This window comes from Eumetopias jubatus, unplaced genomic scaffold (assembly GCF_037043125.1).
Source record: "Eumetopias jubatus isolate StellerSeaLion01/CBP00866 unplaced genomic scaffold, mEumJub1_p1.0 scaffold_3, whole genome shotgun sequence".
Lineage (NCBI taxonomy): Eukaryota > Metazoa > Chordata > Mammalia > Carnivora > Otariidae > Eumetopias > Eumetopias jubatus.
In genome coordinates this window covers 194,066,461-194,086,926 of record NW_028274809.1, presented here as the reverse complement: position 1 = coordinate 194,086,926, position 20,466 = coordinate 194,066,461, and the positions used below count along the sequence as shown (strand labels likewise).

The following is a 20,466-nucleotide window of genomic DNA, read 5'->3' as shown; positions in this document are numbered from 1 at the left end:
TACGACCTTCCCAAAACAGAAACCAGGAGAGCATTTGCAGGCCCACAGCCCATCCTGGGGGAGAGCGGCCTGTGGGACAAGGAAAACCAGCGGAGCCTGGACAGGGGGCAGGCCAGGGGCCCTGCAGGGCACGAGAACCTCCGGGGGCATCTGACGGTGATGCCCCAAAGCAACAGAGGGGATAGGGCATAAGCCTGCCACCCCAAACCACGCCAGCCTGCTGACCCACACAGGAAGGGCCCCACAGGGCAGGAGACGGCTGCCAGCAGCAGCCAGCAACAGATGGATGGGAAGGGGCTGGGACACAGCACCCATTTCGGGAGCCAAGAGATCCCGTGTCCGGGCCTCCATCCGGCTGATGCGGGCAGAGCAGAGGTTGCGGAAGTGACCCAGCGCTATGGGCAGCTGGCGGTCGCCTGCCATCTCCTCTGATTGGAGCTTCCATGGCTAGTCCACCCAAGGAAACAAGCAGCGGGCTCAAACACACTGGCAGACGTCTGTTCCTCACGGTCACTCGACGTGGGGAGCCGTGGGGCCCCAGGGGAAGAAGGGGCTTCGGCCAATCCACCTCCGCGCCTGCCCCTGAACATACACACATGGCTTCCTGACGGGGAGGACGCTCGTCCACACACGAGGTGTGCACCATAAGCTTTGGAATCGAGTCTGTTCTGGTTGGCGCCCGTGTCCAGAGCCGACACCTGGAGGGCTCACAGCGGCCCTGAGGTGGAGGAAAGCACATGCCCTGGGTTCTCCGCACTTCTTCACATTCCCGAACTTCTGCGAACCGTATGACTTACAGACCAAGATGAACTCCACCGCTGCCGTGTGCCCGCAGGTGGCGTGTCCAGCTGGGCTCCGAACACCACACCACCCCTTCCATCGGGGGCCCTGGGCCAGAGCACTCCCGCAGCAGGGTCCCCACCGCTGACCGGGACTCTCACACCAGAGAAATTCACAAACACACCAAACTTAACACTCTTATCAACAGAACTGTATTTCAGAAAAAGATGCCTTACCTTTTCCAGGACTAAGGTTCTGGTCTATGAAGACCTTGAGTTCCCCGTTGGCTTCAATTAGACCGGCCTGCAGAAAGCAACAAGGACAATAAATAGCACGTCTGAAAGAGCAACAAGCCAGCCCGTCTGAGGGAGGTGTAAAATAAAGCATTAAAAGATACAATGGTCACAGTTATGCAAACAAGGGCAGGATGCCATGCAGGGGGAGCAGGGCCTCCCGCCGCTGAGCTCTCTGGCTGGACACTCAGCAGAGAAAAGGTCACTCGAAGATGTCTGCCTCCGAAGCTTAGCCCTTGACGTACTAATGAAACACAGCTTTCGTAGGTGAAGTCCGCACATGCATTAAACGGCAAGCCTGAGACTGGCAGGGGCATACCGTGGGTGGACGTGGAAATTCATCTGACCATCTTGAGGGCAGCTGAGTAATGGGACCTGAGGAGAGGGCTTGGTCAGAGCCCCGGGCACAGCAGTTCCTCCTGAAGCTGGAGAAACGTACCGCGGTGTGCAGAGGAGTGTGGGCACAGCAGGACTGCAGGGTGAGCCTGACGCCCGGGGCAGCCCTGCCTCGTGAGCAGGGCACCCGCTGTGCACACTGGGGGCACCAGGGAAGTAACGTCCTAACGCACAGTGCGCAGCAAGGGCCTGCAGGGGCCCCCAGGACGCTACGAGTGGTCGTGTCCAGGTCTAGGAATGATTGCTGCCTTGCCTTCTCCTCTTGTTTATCTAGATTTCCATGGGAAGCAGTGAGTTGTAGGCACCCTGCACAGCTGGCGTCCCAAGTCCAGCAGAGGCGTCTGCATGCCGCACTGAGCCAGCACAGGTGCTTCTGCTTGGGGGGAAGGGGGTCCCGGGGAACCGAGCCTCCCGACACCTGCCCTGCCGTGGGCACATGTGGGCACATGCTTACACACACTCCCTCACTCACATATGTGCACACATCCATAGAGACACGGGCATCTACACCCACATGTGGACACACATGTGCGCAAACACACACGCACACACACACAAGCCACCACACAGGTCAGTCGGGCCCGGCAGACAAGCCTCTCCCTCCTGCCCTGGCCTCTGACCTCCAGCGACCAGGCCAGTGGGATTCCTGGCCTGGCGGGAGCACCCCCAAGAACGCCCCGGAGACCCCGTGGCCCAGGTGTTCAGGGACTCACGCCTGTGTCCACAGTCACCTCACACACACCCACAGAAGCTCACGTCTGTGGGCCTGGACTTTCTTCTCGGGCTGTGTGAGCACAGGCCAGCCTGCGAAGGGGTCTGAGCACAGCTTCCGGCACCATCCTGCTTTTCCAGGAAGCCCCACTGCCTTCCCACCCCGAGCAAATGCAGACCCCAGGGGCACGGCCGAGGCCGGAGCCTCCATCCTGGGAGAAGCCTCCAGAGGGACACCCCCCAAGCACACCTGTGGCAGTGACAAGCCTGGAGTGCACACACATACACAGCTCGCCTGAGCCTGGCACGGGAGACCACCCACCTCGGGCCCTGCTGCATCCCAGGCATGGGTTCACCGTCTCCTTTGTGTGCATCGTGAACAAACCAAAGGCACCCAAATGTACAATCCACACAAGAATTCAGAGCATACATCCTGACCTGCTGAATTCACCGGAGATAGAAGTCAGGCCCGCGCAGGTGAGGGGCCACCTGCATGGCCTCTGAGCCTGGCAAGACCACATGGGCCACGTTTCCCAGACTCTCCAAAACCCCACCTTCCCACAGAAACTGAGGCAGCCAAGTGTGTGCCCATGACGATGATCACAGACTGAGGCCTGGCTGGGCTAGAAGATCACCGGCCAGGAGGTGGGTGAAGAGGACTCTCCACCTCCTGGAGGAGCAGAGCGACTCGCTCTGGGCCAGGGAGCCTGCGCCAGGCTAGGCTGGTCCCAGCAAACAGGCTCAAAGTGCCCCAGAGCCACAGGACACCAAACACCCCAGAGCGAGAGCCTCAGCCCCCACGCTGACAGCAGCACCTATCCGACGGCCCGAGGCCCCCTGCACATCACGGGCGCTGCCAGTTCCTCCCTCCCATGGCCCCAAGGGCTCCTCAGCCCCCCAGCCAGCGGGCCTGACCTCCTGGTCCACCATCCGTCCACACCAGAGCAGATGCATGAGTGGATGCCAGAGCCGGTGAGAACAAGGCCGCCACTGCCTGCGTGGGTCTGCCTTGGTGGGACCGGTAGGGGCCCCCGTCCGCCCGACACTGGATGTGCGGCTCCGGCAGCGCGGTCACTGGGCGTGGCGGGAATGCCAAGAATGCCGCCCCCCCCCACAGAGATGGCGACCCCGGTCCGCACAGCAGCGGCACAACCCTGGCAACCAAGCCCTCACAACCCAGATCAGGAACCCAGCGGGGCAGCCCCAGGCTCCCCTGGGGGACACCCAGTCCGACTCACGCGGTCAGAGTAGCCCGGCCTCCCTGGAGAAGGCTGCATCCCCCCCTCCCAACATGCTGCCTGCAGGAGCCACCAACGAGCGGCCTGGGCCGGGAACAGACCAGGCCGGCCCTTTCTGGCCAAGTCTGGGAACCGACAAGGGGGCCAGTCGCTCCCTACCATCTCAACGTCATGAGCCTGAGCTGAGGAGTCACTGGAGAACACAGAGACCAGGACATAAAGGAAGACACTGGCAGAGCGAAGAGAATGAAGGGAGCCACCCGAGCCCTGGACAAGAGACCCACCCACAAGCATCAAGTCTGCTCCACGGCACCAGGAAAACCCTAAGGTGAATCCCACTTGGCAAGACACATTTCCGTGTCTTGCACCCTGAAAGAGCTCCTGCAAGAAGGGGGCTGCACTTCTATAGTGGGCAGCCCCGGTCAGCGAAGCCCCACCCCCACGTATACAGCAGGCAGGGCCCAACGCCCAGTCTGGTCCGTGAGAGCCCGGTGATGCGCGGTGGCCCGGCACAAAGTGGCTGCCGCGTCCAGAGCAGGCTGTCCCAGCACTGCCAGTCCTGACACTGGGCTAGGAAGACTGTCTGACGGGGCTGCCGTTCCCTGCTAGGCCAGCAGACCAGGGGCCACAACCACCAGACGCCGGCAGCCTCCCAGCCGCGACACCACCTGGGTGCTACAGACCCAGGGGCCACTTTCTGGAACTGCACAGCCTCCGACAGGATACACTCCCCAGAGAGCTGCCAGGTCAGTAAAATACACACCTGCCTTATTCCCAAGCCAAGACCTACAGGACAGTAAACTGGACCTAGGGAGAACTCAAGCAGCTGGTGACTGGCTCCTGTGGCCTGCATTTTCCGCACTCAGGACAGTGACCAGTTTACCCCACAGTAAGTCTTCCAGGCACAGAAATGATCTGTTTCTGGACACAACATGTCAGAATCACAGGAAGTGCAAGCTTGCTCTTCACTAAGGAAATTAGCTACTTTTAATGCTCTTGTTCACGGGTGAGGTGGAGAACACGAGGCAGAACGCCTACAAACCAAGCCTGGGGGATGGCGCCCTTGTTACGGTTGGGATGTGGGAGCCTGCAGGCCTTTGGCCCAGCTCCGGCTGGGGCGGGACGTCAGGCTCCAGGAGGGTTCCACGCCACCCGAGAGCCTTCTCCTCGCCCAGGGGTGTGGTGGGAGGTGAGGAGAGGTGGCGAGGCACGTAAGGGCAGCCACCGTGGAGGCAAACGCTCCAGGCACACACCTTCTGGCTGCTGCCAACCTGGGCAGTGTGTCCACTGCAACCCAGCCACTCCCAAACTGAGCCACGGAAACCGTGCGGGAGAAGAAACATTTACTGTTCTCTTAACCACTGAACTCTGGGGTCATCTGTTCTACCACAACAGAGGACAGTGGTCAACGATTTTTCTCTAGAACATAAGAGAAAGTGCTTCTTTCACCAACTGGGAAGTCACTGAAAGTATTTTTGAAGCAAACTCTAACCGGAGCATACAGATTTGGCCCAAATTTCCTGGTGTAACATGCCTAACTGCCAATTATCAAAGACAAACAGTCATGACCAGAATGAGCTATCTAGGTTTCCTGACCTCAGACAAAGACAGAAAACAGCATTTCACAAGTCTGTCCGTAAGGAGCGGCAGCCTGGGAACAAGAGGGCCCCGTGGCGCCTGGCTGGGCTGGAATGCCGCCAATGGCCCAGCCAGCAAAGGCCTGACAGAGCCGGACAGACTCTCGAGGTCAACCAGCTTCCACATATGGATGACCTAAATGGGTTCCGGTGCTGGTTCATCCTGCCCGAATGCCCACACTCACTGCACAACCCAGTTCCCAAATGAAGCCTGAATCCAGGGCCCACCCAGCTCGTCCCCCTGACTCTGCTCTCTGTGAAGATGACAGAAATCACTTCTGGGCTTGACCAACTCAGGGGGACACACTTGCTTGTTCCAGGCTGTGTGTCTACCACACCTGCAGGTGCACAGCCCCCCAGGGCCGCTCCCCTCCCACACAGCGGCTGGTACAGTGGAGTGCAGGGGGGCACTGGGCATCGCTCGGCAGAAGCACGAGGGTGGCGTGGAGTTCAGGAGAGAAGCAGGTCTGTCTGAGCCACACAAATTCAGGGACATATGGAAAGGTCACCAGCATCATCACCCAGAACCCCACCGCCACCCCCGGGTCCCGGCCTCAGGCTTCCCCCAATGGTGCTTTTCTAAAACACCACCCCCTTCATGGGGTGTGAGTCCCAAAGGACACAGAACACCTGATAAAGACCTCTGGGGCTGACCGTGGTGAGGTGTGGCAAGACCCAACCTAGTACAGCAGGAAATTACCATCACCTTTCCTGAGAAGAGCTCACTACTGTGGATCTGATTTATGCGTCAGCTGTGAGACCCCCCGCTCAGGTGCCAAAGCCTGGCGCCCCTCCCTCGCTGACGTCCCCCTGTGGAGCGGCCACCCACCCTGGGCTCTCCTGTGGGGGGACCCCGGGCAAGTCCCCACCTGCAGGACGAGAACAGCAGTGCGAGCCCACCTCCCTCACAGCCTCACAAGAATCACAGCGTGACGTGCAAACCTTTAAACACCTGCACCCGGGGGACGAGTCATCTCCACCTGCCCACGACTATGGGGCTCCAAGCGGCCCCGGGGGCACAGGACCGCCAGGGCTCCACACCAGAAGGCCAGTGCAAGGTGGTCCCTGAGACTGGTCGTCAGCAGCAGCCCAAAGAGCCACCCGCCATCGATGATGAGGTCTACGAGGGGTGTGCAGCAGACACGTGGGGAGACTCCCTTGCAGAGGATGCGCATTATAATGCGGGCTGAGACCACACTCACGTCTGTGTTGAATACGCAGCACAGCCGCATATTCAAAGGTGCCCCTCCCGGAGCTCCTTCTTCTCACGCTTGCTTCCTGTCTCTCTGTGAGGACGGACACGCGGCCTTCCTGCGGCGGCCCAGGTGTGCCATGCCCACGTGCTCAGCTCCTCTGCCCAGAGCCACGAGCGACACCCTGCGCCTTCCACACAAGGAAATGCCAACACGTCAGTGACAGCCTCCCTGCAACAGCCTCCCTGTGATGCTCCAACACGAACCCGTTGTTACAGGTTTAGTTAGTAAACACGACAGAGCCTCAGTTACACCCCCGACACGGGCCCAGGAAAGTACCGCGGCCACACTACCCACGGCCCTCCTGTCTTCTGCCCAGAGGCGAGACCCGCACGGACGCAACTACAGGCATCGGAACACAGGCTGTGTTTTGTATTTTAAGTTATTCCTAAAGCTGCAGCTAATTTTAAGGTAAGTGCATAGGATGTATTTTTCTCCAAAATCTTTATACTGAAGGTGCAAACCTACCCTCCAGTAAGAAAACACCAAAATGCTAAATTTGTGTAAACATGTAAACCAGACACAGAAGCACTCGGCCACAGCTCACCTCAGTGTTTCTCACAAACATCGTTCATCTTGTCGTGTTTGCACTTAGTGGAAACCCAACTGCCAATCTGCTCCCGCGGTGGCTCCGAGGACCCGGCTCATAGCGCCAAAGCACAAGGCTGCACGGGACACCGAGCTGATGGAGCCCGGCTGGGACACTTTAGGTAATTCAGCAGAACCAGCCGGAAGTCACCGAGCTCCAGGCGTCCTGCACAGGCTGTGAGCCCCGGTGGTCCTGTGTCCCCGGGGCCCCTCGCAGCCCCCTGGTGGCCAGGCCCTGCAGCAGACACAGCCCCGGGGCGGAGGGCCCACCCGCACCCACAGGGGCGCATCAGAGATGAAGCGGGAGTCGGGCTGCAGGACACAGCCTCACCGCCCCCTGAGCTCGGGCGCCGGGCGGGCAGGCCCCACATGTCCCGCCGCCTCTCTGCACACCTTCACTCCCGTACCAGTTACTTCCTGCTGCACCCGTGCCCTGCTGGAGCAGAAGCCCCACGAGGCAGGACACTGGCCAGGGGCAGGCTGGGAAGTGCTGGGCAGCACCCACACAGAACTGTACTCCCTAGAAGAGGCCGTGGGCCGGGCAGCTTGCCAACCGAGATGCAGACATATTCCAAGACAGAAGCATGAAAACACCACGACAGGCCAAGGAGGGGATGAAGAGTCAAGGTTCAAACGGCGTCATGAGGACACGGAAACCTGGAAAAGCCAGCACAGAAAGAGAAACCTGCACGCCCACCTCCTTACGGATAGTCACACAAAACACCAGCAGGTGCCGTTGTCCAGGCGCCTGGAAAGAATCCACAAGGACCTTGAGAGAGGAACCTCCCTCTGCGGACCTCGCCCTCAGCTCCGCTCCTGACTTTCCTCCTTTCAGAGGCCCCAGCGGCGGCCCGCGCCCCAGCTATGGCATCAGAAGCACTTGTGGGACGAGGGAGCACGGAGTGCGCGGGTGCTGCTGGGGACACCTCCATATGGGCCGACGGGGTGACAGGGAGAACAAGAAAACTCACCCAGTGCTCCTTGTACCAGCAGGGACCTGCCCTAAAAGATGGCAGTGGGGCCCTCTCACAAGGCAACAAAGACACCGAGTACCAGGAGTGATCCCACTACAGAAGCATGCAGGGCCCAAGGAGACTCCCGAACCTCATTGAAGGATACACAGCACCATCACTGAGCAGAAACGTCCAGACGGCAAATCCCATCACAGAATGCTGGACGCTCAACACCACAAGCCCTCGGGGTGATCTAAGGAAGGAGCTGAGTCGAGGCATTTGGAAGGCGTGGGGACCCGTAGCAGAACCCACCCCTCACTCCACCCCGCGGGTCCCACGTAGACCCTGCAAACACCACTCGACTGCAGGGCAAACAGGACCAGAGCCTCCAGCACCACCATCCTCCCAGCCACAGACGCCCCCTCGAGGACAGGCCCAGAGGACAGCCTGTAGGCGCCTTGCCTGCATCCAATGTGGGACGTGAGGGGGGTCTCCCACCTGTGGAACTTCGTGGCCCTGCCCAATCTCCTCCCCTTGAGTGTGGCCTGACCTAGTGACGAGATCTGCAAAAGCAGGTTAGGTTTCAGGAGCCATGTCTTGCTGGCTCGCCTCTCGCTCCTTCTGTGTGTGTGGGCCTCGCTCCACCCCCTTCCCCCCTCGCTCTGGCAACATTAGCTACCCCGACAGAGGCCAGGAACTGAGGGCAGCCTCCAACCAACAGCCCGGAAGTGAATACATCCCGCCGTGGACCAGGTGAGTGAGCTCAGGCATGGTCCTGCCCACAGGGACCTCGAGCCATCAGGCCACTTCGGGTCCTGGACTGGGAGCTGGCCCAGCTGCAGCCGAACTCGAGCCACAGAAACTGTGGAGTAACAACACTGTAGTTCCAGGCTGCCTGGGCAAGCCGTGACAAGGCTGACCACGCAGGCGGATGCACCGAGGCCCGTGCCCTCAACTCTGTGCACTGGACACCTTCCTGCCTTGCCCACCTGCCGCGGGTTCTATCCTTGCACAGAAAGGGCACCACAGTGACAGTCGGATGTGGCACATTATGCAAAAAAGCCTAAAGTAGAGCCAAGGTTCATCACATGAAGAACAGGTTGCAAGTGGACAAAAGAGTAAAGTGGAAACATGTAGGAATGCTGCACCCAGAGGTGGGCTTCAGACCGAGCCCCTGCCCTAAACAGCACACATGAGCTAGCGATCCTGCCTCTACCCAACCCGCCTGCTCTGCAGAGACCAGTGCACTCCCACGGCAGGGGACGGCGCCCTGAGCCACCCACCACTGCAAGAGCCCGCCAGCAAACTCCACTGATAGGGAAGGAAGCTCCTGGAAATGACCTAAATGCCCTCAGCAGGACCAAATACATGAGGACACAGCCAAACAAAACACCGGCTCTCCCTGGACGCAAACCGTTCAAATTCCCAGACGCTAGCTCTCCGACAATACTAACAAACTACCGTTCATTATTCTGGGCGTTTTTAGAGATGCACACTAGAGTACTTAACGGGAGGACAACGTGTTTGGAACCAGCGTCATGACCCCCAGCAGCCGGGAGCAGCGTTACTCGGGACAGTGCAGGGTGTCAGCAACACGTTCTCTCTCTGCACTTGCATACGTCTCTAATGTTCCATGAAAGTGGTTTTCCAGTTATTTCTCTTTATCGTTGCCAATGTACCTAGGAGGAGTTGTGGGGTCAAACAGCAGGGAACAGAAATGTGGGAGTCCGTTTACATAACGTATGAGAGATGCATATGTTTAAACACACATAGCTAGGGAGTTGCCCCCAAAATCATCACCAGCACATTAATAATAGTCACCCTGGACTATGATTTTCAATAACTATTAGCTTTCTGATATCCTTTGAATTCTTAGTGAAATGCTGTTTTGTAACTGGATAAAGCGAAAGGCTGGATAAAACAAAGGATACGGGGCCCCAAGGATAGCGAACCTAGTGGTGATGAGGGATGAGTCAGGATGCAGGCTAGAGGCTGCAGATCGGATGTCAGGACCCCGAGGGGCAACCACAGAAAAGAAACCAAGATGGTGGCAAGAGCCAATGGAACAGAGGTCCACGTCCACAGACTGAACAGAGAAGGAGGGAAGGTCACGGGGAGGTGGCCCCGAGCCCCAGGCAGGGCAGTGGTAGCTAGAGAGCAGAAGGGCAAGTCTGGAGAGGACACGCACAGGCTCACGCCAGGAGCGCACCCCAGTGAGCAGCCGTAAGAAACCCACATCCTCAGGATAGAGCCTCAAGTCCATCAGTGAGGGGCGACCTGGGAGGTAGGAGTCAAATTTGCAAATCCCAGCAAGTGCAGGGGAGCGGGGGGCGGGGAGGGAAGGAGTGGGTGTGGCCCAGGGGAAGGGGTACTGCCACCAGGGTCTCTGAAATTGAGGTGAGAACATGGGTTCTCTGCCAGGGGCCACCCCCAGCAGCTGACAAACAAGGTACAGTTGTTCCTGCCCATCCCCTCCTGCAACGGTCAGCAGGACGACTCACAGCCCAGGCCAAGCTCTCCCGCATTCTCCTTACTGCTTCACAACGTTAGGTCTCTCCCAGCGCAGGAATGCCCGCACCCCTTGGCTCCTGTGAGCGCCACCAGAGATTCGGTATGAATTAGTGTCTCCAGATACCTCTGCCCGACTCCACCCACCAAGCGGGACCCGCATGTCAACCAAATGCAGAATCACTGCAGTATTATTCCCCACCCCACTTCAGAAACCACAGGAGCAACGGCCTCCTACTCCCACAAGGTTCTGTGTTGCTCCTTAGGTCTGTCTCACTCACCAGAGGCACAGCCCTCCCCAGAGGCACAGCCCTCCCCAGGCAGACGCGGCCGGAACCTCAGCAGCTGCTTTTCTTCCCTCTCTGACTGCACTCTGCACTTCACCCTTTGCCTTTTTGCCAGAAAAATGTCAAATTTATTCTAGAGCATGCAGAAATGCAAAACTGCCTGGAAGAAAATATAACATGGCTCCAAAACAATGTTTAAGTATTTGCCTGTATCTCACTTTCTGGCGTTTCTACGGCCAACCTGCACGGAGGTGGCGCTGCATGTTGTGTCCTGCATTTTCACACCTGCCGAGCAGCGGAGAGAGACGGCTCAGGGGCCTGACGAGGACTCGAAACACGGAGCACAAAGCGGCTGGGATGCAATTTATCAGTAAGCCATTCCCCAGCGGAACAGGAGTCCGCCCTCTTTATGACGACAAATGCTGAGCCAACCAGATGGCCACACTGAGTGCTTTTCTTCTTAACCAAAGTCCATGCTACTTAACTGCCCCACACCCACCCTCCTGACGGCCGGGTCCCAGCCTCAACCCCTAAAGGGGGAGTCCCAGGGGTCAGAGGCTCCATCCACCCAGGACGAGTTCCCGCTGCCCACATCCCATGTAATTTGTCCAAACTGTAGTCAGGGCAAGCTGGAGGAGGCAGGGCAGAGAGCTGTCTGCAGAGATGGGCTGAGGTGAGGAACGGGGCTAAAACAGGCCTGGGGACCTGGGCTCCTGGCAGAGAAGGAGCGTGCCCCCTACACCCCGTACCCAGGAGCCTGCTGCCCCCTGCACCCCAACTCAGTTCCCAAGTTCAGGCCCTAACAAGGAGCCGATTCCCTCACTAGGAGTGGGGTCCCCCCCAGAACTCTGATTAGACCAACCACTCACAGCCACGGAGCATGTCTACGAGACCCAGGGCTGCGATGTTCAAAGCCACACGCCGCACTCTCAGAACCCATCCAAGTGTTGCCAGGCTGGGCGGGACACATGATGTGCCTGGCCCTTTAATCTTCACTGCCCCAAGAGAGGAAGGGATAGGACACTTGTCACCTTCGTTCTACCAACGAGTCACCAAGCCCTCCGAAGACTCAGCAAGACGGACAGCTGCTCAGAATCACTGCGTCCATCCTGACACAGACACCATTTCCAGGAAATGCCCACGGTCCCATGGCTTCGAGTGGAGGCTGGCGGGGTCCAGGCCTATAGGCCTCTCCTGGGAGTAACAGAGCCAGAGGTGGAGACACTTCTGCTCATGGAGTGTCTTTATTTTATCAGCTAACTTAAAAACACGCTACTCTAACTTCTCTCCTAGAAAAGTCACTGCAGGGCACTTTCTCCCTTTCAGAGAGACCCCAAATTCCCTCTCAACAAAAACCAAGTCGCCAAGGCCAGGAGCTTAAACAAGGACCGCAGTTCTTCACAACCTCCAAGGCGCTCCCTGGGGCCCAGGTGGGGCCCCTCACAGGGGAAGGAGTGCTCCACAATACAGAATGAGCAGTTTCTAGCCACTGCAGCAACGACCCAGGATGCACAAGAGGTCGGGGCCCCAGCCATCAAACAAACTGACCTGCACACTAACCACCTCCTCATCCCTCTTGCCCTCAAAGTGCAATGTGGCCATGCAGCTCTGTGGGCGCCACTGTCCAGTTTGTCAAGGAAAGAGGAGGTACGCCCATGGGAGGAAGGTGCCCCCAGGGAGCCCCCACTTCCGGCTGGGAAGTGCTCCAGCACCTAGGTCTACAGGCCCCATTTCAAAGCTCTCTGCAGTTGCAAAACCCCATGAGATTGTTTAATTTTGTGACTTCCCTCCTGCCCAAGCTGGTGCTTGTGCTGGGGGAGGGCACATCAGGGCACCCTAAAACAAGGACGGGACACCTCACAATCCACAGCCATCCGACTGTAAGCCTACTTACTTAGACAACATTAAGACAAACATTCATCTTTTACGCTGTATTTTGTTACAAACAAGGTACCTCACTTTTAAAAAAGCAAGAGTTTCAGAAGTGCAGAAGTACTGATGACCTCCAGGAATGAACAACTTCTGGATGATCTGGGTTAACTACAAAGTGCGCTGCATCAAAGCCACGTATGACTTACTAACTGACCCCCACACTCAGCCTTGGGACAGATTTGCAGGTTGGACTCCCACATAAACACCTCCCTCTTTACCCTCCCTCCCTGTAAACCAGGATTTAGGGTCTGTCAATACAGGGGGAATAAGATATTGTCATTCAAATCCTCATTTTTCGAAAAGCAAATAAAACAAGAGAAACGTAAGACCCCTCCGGGGTAGAGTCCAAGTCACTGATACTCCCAAGCAGAGGAAGGAAGATATTGTGCAAGGCCGAGCACACCCGATGGGCTACACTTATGCTGCGCTGTCATTACTCAGGAAGTTACATGAACACCGGCCGCCGTCCTGAACGTGGGCCTCAGAGAGTCCTGCGGGTCACACTGACTGAAGGTGAACAAAAACACACTAACTCATTAAACACAGCACAAACATTTAAACCACCTAAAAACTATCTGTATTTAACATTAAAATTTAGGGTATGAAATCAAGGTATATTTCCCATAGGTTTACAATGAAATCATTTTATATTTACAACTCTTGCTAGAATGACCCAGGCAAACCTAATGTTAACATTTTGCTGTGAAATGATGAACAAAGGTTTAATATACTTAATTTATAAAGAGTGGATGCAAATAAATCAACAGGAAACAGACACTGGAATAGGAAAATGAGCACCAGGACACACTCATCAATTCACAGAGAAACACATTTTAAAAGGAAAATATCCAACTTCTGTATCAAGAGATGCAAACTAAAACAAAACACAATTTAAAAGTTTACCTACCAAAGGGAGCAACTTTTCTGGGCTTTTAAACTGAATTTCAAACCGAATGCCGTCCCAATGAGCTCTCTGCTATAACCTGATGGGTAAGTATAACCCAGCACAGTCCTTCTCAGAGACAGCGCGTGCGCACACGTGCCCGCCCGTGTCCACGCACAATTCCACGACCGAAGACTCAGCCCCGGATGTCAGCACAGACTGGCACAAAGTTGAGAAGAGCTGGCCGGAAAGTACGGGAACCCCCGGCGCTGGAGGTGGGGGGCTGAGGGCGCGTCCACATGGCAGGACGGGCATTTGCCAAACCGGTGGGCATTCGGCCCTCCCTGAGGAGCCTCGGGCGGCCTGCACAGCTGTGCTCCCAGTAGCTCAGTGGAGTGCTGTGGGACGCTCGGCTGCGCGCATTCCTACACACCTCTTTGTGCCAGTCCTCTGTTATTAAGACCCTGGAGAAACTGCGAACAACCTAGAAGGTTAAATGACAGACACTGACACTGGATGTTATGTGTACGGTTCAGGCAAGAAATTCAAACAAGTGGGCTAAGAAAGGGCTTCCACTCTAAAGCAAGGAGTGGGGACTAAAGTATTTGCTTGAATTTAAAATAACGTGTTTAGGCTTATATCCATTTTGATTTCCCATTTTACCTCACCTTCTCAATAGCCAACCATCTACAAGTCCCCAACGTGAATAAACATATAGCTGCCAAACTCGCCGCAGACACCTCTCTCGCGTGTCACAAGACAGAGTCAGAAGGTGCCTGGGGGGGTCCCCCTCTAATTTGGCCAGTGCCGACACCCCACAGCCCAGACGACACGCCCTCAGCAAGCACCTGCTGGGCGACCCCTCCCTGCCTGCTCTTGGAAGCTCCTGGAAACCCAGTCCCTCCTCACAGAGGGTGCAAAGCTCAACACAGGAGAAGCCTGGTATGGACTCCGAATGAGAATTTCCTAACTGTTCTACACCGAAAAGTAATAAGGTGTTTTAAACACTTAAAGAGAAGAGCTTTTCAGAAAGGTGGCTCTGTGATCTGTGAGGAAAGTGCATCCTGCACGGGAAAACGTCAATTCTGAGCCATGAGAAGCCCGGGTAGGCGCAAGCCTGCCACCTCAGCACTCCTCACTTGGTAACCTGGGGGCACGCCACCAACGCCCCTCTCCATGTCCGATGTGACGTCACCGCTGCACGAGTCAGCATCAGATCCCACAACTCACTGCAGCCGAGACTGAAGGAAACTGCACGTTACTGCTTTACCGCATTTATTTCTTCAGCCCTCATTTCGCCATCGAGGTCTGGGTCTGAAAAATGATACTCAGTACGTGTATTTTTAGATAAGCTCATTAGTCTCCTAGTGGTATTAAAGCAGGCCTCATCACATCATCCCTCCAAAGCTTAGATGGGATGCATTCTTCCTTGGTCTCCAGCTCTTGATGACACCATTCAGAGAATTTTCCACAAACTCACAGAACACAGAGTGGAGTCACACACCAGCTCTCAAAACGGAGCCACACGCGCTGCAGAGGGTCTTACAGACCACTCCTCCAGCTGCACCGCACTGCCCTCAGCCCCGGACCGGGCTCCCCACAGGCAGGCCGGCCGGCCTTCTGGCTCCCCCACCTGCAGGCTGCAGGGGCGGCCCCGCAGAAGCATCTCGGTCAGTCTACAACCAGCTATCTCCCTGTTCTTTACAAACCTTCACCGTACTGGACAAGGACAAGAACACGGACTTCCCACTGGGGCTCACAAGGACCCCGGGCTCTGCCTGTAACCTTGAGAAAATCCGCAAACCCCTGTGGGGCCGCACCACACACACACCACACGTGCACACACACAGCAGGCACATGGACACACTGGCATCAGATGCCTTCCCTTTCCTACTTCACCCAAGGGTAATTTCTAATGCAATGAGTATGTTTAAGCCATTACAATTTCTGTATTTTCTCTGAAGTCAACACTTCTCTCTGGAGTCCTTCTCCGGCTGGAAATGTGACTGTCTCCTCAGTCTGGCGAACCTCCCCATTCATGATCTGTGTCCATGGGAGCTTTGGTTGGCACAAAACGAAATTCAGACACCTAGCTTCATCAACCAGTACACAATCTACAGTCTTCACCTCCCAGGGTGTTGAGACCCCATGACGGAGGGACAGGTCCATGGCTGTGGGAGCAGAGACCCACGCGGTCCGGGGGCGGCAACTGAAATGTCACCGTGTGCCTTGCCCAGCCGAGACTCTCTCCATAGGACTGTAGAAACACTGCCCACGATGCTCATCTATGGAGGGCCCCAAGCTTCCAGGCTGAGCGTGGAGGGGAAGCCTGCGAGCAGCCAGGTGGTCCCACGTGGGCGCTGGTGGGAGGCCCTGAGGCAGTTCTCTGCTGGTTGCACTGACCCCCAGGTGTCGGCCTCCAAAGCTGTCCCCAACTGCAGGAGGGACCGCCATCACCGTGTGGCAGGCTCTACAGCCAGGGAACTCCCGCCCCAGATCCCAGCACCCGCCAATATTCTCATATTAAATTCTGGAAGCAAACCCCAAAACTGTTGCTCATGGCCACCTCTGGGAATGACTGAGCTGGGAGTCTCGGTCACTTCCAAACTGTGCTTTGCACCAGCTGAGCTTTCTTTCCTCCATGCCAGGTATGAATACGGAATTTCGATGTCTACCATTTGAATTTTTCGTTGCCTGCTTATACCAACATAATTCCAGTAAACGAACGTCAAAGGCCTACAGCCCACTGAGCCCTTGCTGCCCAGCCAGCTCCCTGGAGACGGGCAGCAGCGGGCCTCCACCCTGACGCGCTGCCCCAGGCTGCACAGCCCTCTGTGTCAGTCCAGAGTAAAGCCAGGGAAACAGGAGGGCAGTTGGGGTCCTGCCCCAGGACACCTGACGGCAGCCCACTCACTCCTGTCACACACACCTCCAGGTGAAGAGACATGCGTGCAAAATGCAATGCTCAAGACTAATCACGAAGGAATCTGGCTTATTTTCACATGTTGCTAGAAAATGCAACGGTTTTTTTAAGCAAAGGAATTACAGTGTTTTGTCTAGATATCCTTTTTAAACATACAGAAATATTTATTCGTGTTCTAGAAACAGAAAACACAAGGTGCAGTCAGTGCCAGAGCGGCTGGGCCCCAGGTCCAGGCTCCTGCAGGTCCCACACACCCACCTCCACGCTCTTCCTGTCCTCCCATTTCAATGGAAACAGCACGGCTTCCTCGGGGGCCTCCACCCCCATCACCCCTGCCTTGCCCTCCCATGCCTCTGCGATCCCCCCAGGCCCTCCTGCCCCTGGGCAAACCCCATTCCTCCATCCACCCTCTACCCCCACAACCCCTGGCCCCTCCACGTCCCAGCACCCCCTCCGGCCCCCTGCCCCCAGGGCCCCCTCATACCCCTGGCTCCCCTCCTGCCCCAACACCCCCACCCCCGGGCCTCCCCCATGCCCCCAGCGCCCCCTCCACCCCCATTGCCCCAGGCCTCCCGGCTCCCGCAAGCTTCATGAGAGCAGCCGAACGGCACACCTGGCTCTCTCCGCCGGGCACGGGCACTCATCAAACAGACAGGATAGACGCATGAACAGAACAAGCAGGTCGGCCTCGACTCAGGCATTTCCCCTCGTCCCCACATGCCGAGACCTGAGGCAGACATAGTGCACACAGGAGCCACGGGCCTGGCTCTTGTCAATTCTAAACCAAGACACGCCCACAACAGGACGAGTGAAAAGATACAGGTCTTCCCAGAAGATGACATCAGGCCCCTCCACCAGAGACACAGTTCGGGGGGTTAGCCTACAACAGCGGTCTGCATGCCTCGACGCCCACCCAGGGCCACGGTGTGGCCCACGGCTCACCGGTCAGGCTGGCCATCGCGGCCCCGGGCCTGCTGCCCCTCCCTAGGCCCTCCAGCTGGCTGCCCCTCTCCCTCAAGGGGTGGCTCCTGCCCTTTAAAACCTGCCCACACCCACCACCCCATCACCCTCGGTGAACAGGCTCAAGCCGTCCAGCGCCCCAAAACCTGCTGCTGTCCCTGGACCTGCACTGGAGGCAGGAAGCTGCCACGCCGTCTTCCCGTATCCTCTTCAGGAAGATCTGCCTGACCCTTACCTGTCCCTACATCTGCCCTCCTTCACTATGACCCCCAGAACCTAACTGCAGCCCGCTCCAGCCTTCCACAGAAACGCCAGAGCTCTGTAAAGCTGGGATCCCAGCCAACCCCTTTAACCCAAGGAAGGGGCTCAGCTCCCGCCCGTGCTTATGGCCTTTGATCCTACACTGACTCAAATCGCAGCACCACCTCCTAAATTAACCACTGCTGCTTCCCCCCAACACTGGCTGTCAGTCCTCTTCCCAAACTCAGACGTCATACCCCTACCTAATAAACAAGGCAGTTAGAGGAAAAGCCGAAAGCCTTTCCTTGGACCACACTCCCCAGTCCAGCCTGATCCACCAGCCCTGCTGAGACCTGGTTCCAGCCACACCTGACGTTCCCAGCTCCCAGGACAGAGAGGCCCTTCACCTCTGCTTCTCCTCACACCGTTTCTCGGCCTCAACTACCCCACTCCACCCTCCAGCCTGTCACCCACCATAAGCTCCAGGGACACCCAGGCAGGGGGCTGCCCTGAACTTTGCAGAGGCCATCACGGGCTCCAAAGAGGGCCTCCAACAGAGAGTCCCCCAGCCTCCGAATACAGTTAATAAAGTCAATCAACGTGGCTCCCTGGAGCAGTCACCCCAGACTAACAGAGACTCCCTCTGAAACTCCTACCTCCTCTGTTACTGAGCACACACCACCTGCGGGCATCCGTGGGGGATAAATGCCAGGGAACAGGGCACGGCCATCAACAAATGCGACCAGAGGTGATAACCACAGCCTCACACTGTGTGTGGATTGACTTTTAACTTAAACCACACCATGCAGGGCGCAGTGCGTATTCTCACACTCTCTGCCAAGTGAAATGCCGCGCTGGAGGGCAGGAGCCTAACAGCAGTGCGTGCCCAACGGCGGCTGAGCACGGGCATGCCTCCAGTGAGGCTTTCTGGGGAATGACGGGAAGGCTGGACATCCATCAAGGGGTTGCAAGAAGCGCGATAGCTCGTGGGTCAGGCAGATGCCGCTCCTCTGGGCTGTGTGTCCACTCTGGGCAGCAGATACTAAGCAGCCCCCTGCACCGATGACCACGGAACAGCTGCCTGAGGTCACAGTGCAGCAAAGAGCCGCAGGACCCAGGAAACAGGCTGGCTTTGGACCTAAAGGCCTGTTTCTTGGAACAAACATATTCTAGAGTTTCGTGACAAATACGGAAAAAACTAAAGTAGGATTTTTCACATTTCATTAGTCACCAAATTTCATTTTTCTGAGGCAAAAAAAAAAAAAAAAAAAGGAGGCCAAAGCAAGCGCTTAGGGCTGAACTGCGTCCCCTCCGCACAAACAGGTGCTCGGGGTCCCTGCGCGCACGGCCGGCCGCAGCCCCAGCGCTTGGCCTCACTGAACGCAAATACTCAGAACGAGCGGGTGACCCCGCCTGCAGGACCGGCGGCCGCTGCCGTCCACGCGGAGGGCCCGCGCACCGCTGCGTCCGAACCACGGACGGACAGCGAGAACGTGCCCGCAGACGGGGCAGACATACTTACATCTTTTGCCATGTTACCAGATCCGTGAGATCGATGCTATAAATGTTCACCCTCCAGAGAAGAAAATTGATTTTTCTGGTAAGAAAGACGGAAAGACAAGAAATGAGTAAGAATGAAAACCCCGGTGGCCCCGGCACCCCCTCCCCCCGGAGCGGCCCTCCCTCCTTTCCAGACGCACTGCCCGGCCTGGGGGCAGCTGCCCCCCGGCGCCCGCGGCCCCCGACAGCGGGTACAGCCCACCGGCCCACACAAAGACCCGGCCGCCAGCGGCCACCCGCGGCCACCCGCGGCCACCGTGACAGGTGGGCTTCCGGCCCGGCGGGCCTGTCACCCGAACGCCGCCGCCGCCGCCGCGCGCGCGCCTCCCGCGCCGGAACCGGCAGTCAGGTCAGCACCGCCCCCACCCCGCGCCGCGCCCGCGGGGCCCCCAAGAGCCCCGCGCTCGGGCCGACCCCGGCGCCCCGGCCCCCCGGCCTCCGCCCGCGCGAGCGCCGCTGCTCCGCGGGAGTCCCGCCCGCAGGCCCCCCGCGCGCCCTGGGCCCCGGCTCCCGACCCGCCCGCGACCCCGCCGGGCCGAGCCACCCGGGCGCCCCCGACGGCGGCGCGGACGCGGGGGGCCCGGGGCCCAGGGCGCGGGAGCCGCGGAGCCGACGCGCACACGCGGCGGGACGGCGGCGGGACCGGGGCGAGCGCCCGCGCGTCCGCGCCCCTCGCGGGACCCCGGCCCGCCGCACCTGGCTCGCTCCGGCGCACGGGCACGGGCGGGGTCCCGGCGGCGCGCTCGGCCCCGGGGTCCCTGCCCTCCGAGGCGCCGGCGCGCGGGGCTCACCCTGCGAGCGGGCGTCGGGCGGCGTGACGTGCGCGGCGCGGCGGCGTGACGTGGGCGGCGGGCCGGCTCCCGCAGCGCGCCTGCGCGCCTTTTCGCGCCTTCGCCTCCCTCCTCCTCCTCCTCCCGCCGGTGCGGCCCGCGCGCTCCGAGGGGGATGGGCTGCGCGGGTGCGGGTGCATGTGCGCGTGCGCGCCGGGCGGGGACGGAGGCGGAAAGTCTGGTGCCGAGAGGCTGTGGTGCGCGCGCACTTGGAGAGGGCCCGGAGGTGTGCGCACACCTGGAGAGGGGCCGGAGGTGTGCGCACACCTGGAGAGGGGCCGCAGGTGTGCATCGTGCCGGTGTGCGCGCACACTTGGAGACGGGCGGGCGGTGTGTACGTGTCGGTGTGCGTGCACACTCCGAGAGGGACCAGAGGTGTGCGCGCACCTGGAGAAGGGCCGGGAGTGTGCTTGTGCTGGTGTGCGCGCACACTCGGAGAGGGGCCAGGTGTGTGCAGAGGTGGGGAGGCAAGTGTGTGTGCACGGGTGTGCGCA

At 58.4% G+C, this 20,466-nt stretch overlaps 1 protein-coding gene across 3 annotated transcripts in view; it reads right to left on the bottom strand.

Moving 5' to 3' along the window:
- Nucleotides 1-19,956, bottom strand: part of TFDP1 (transcription factor Dp-1) — a 40,781-nt gene extending 20,825 nt beyond the window's left edge. Inside the window, exons 1-3 of one of the 3 annotated variants that reach the window (XM_028087330.2) lie at nt 19,934-19,956; nt 19,105-19,179; nt 1,017-1,083 (exon numbers count right to left, since the gene is read on the bottom strand). In XM_028087330.2, coding sequence (XP_027943131.1) covers nt 1,017-1,083; nt 19,105-19,116 — 79 coding nt within the window. In that variant the 5' untranslated portion in view covers nt 19,117-19,179; nt 19,934-19,956. The other 2 variants (XM_028087329.2, XM_028087328.2) reach the window with 2 other exon arrangements.
- Between the last annotated feature and the right edge of the window lie 510 nt (nt 19,957-20,466).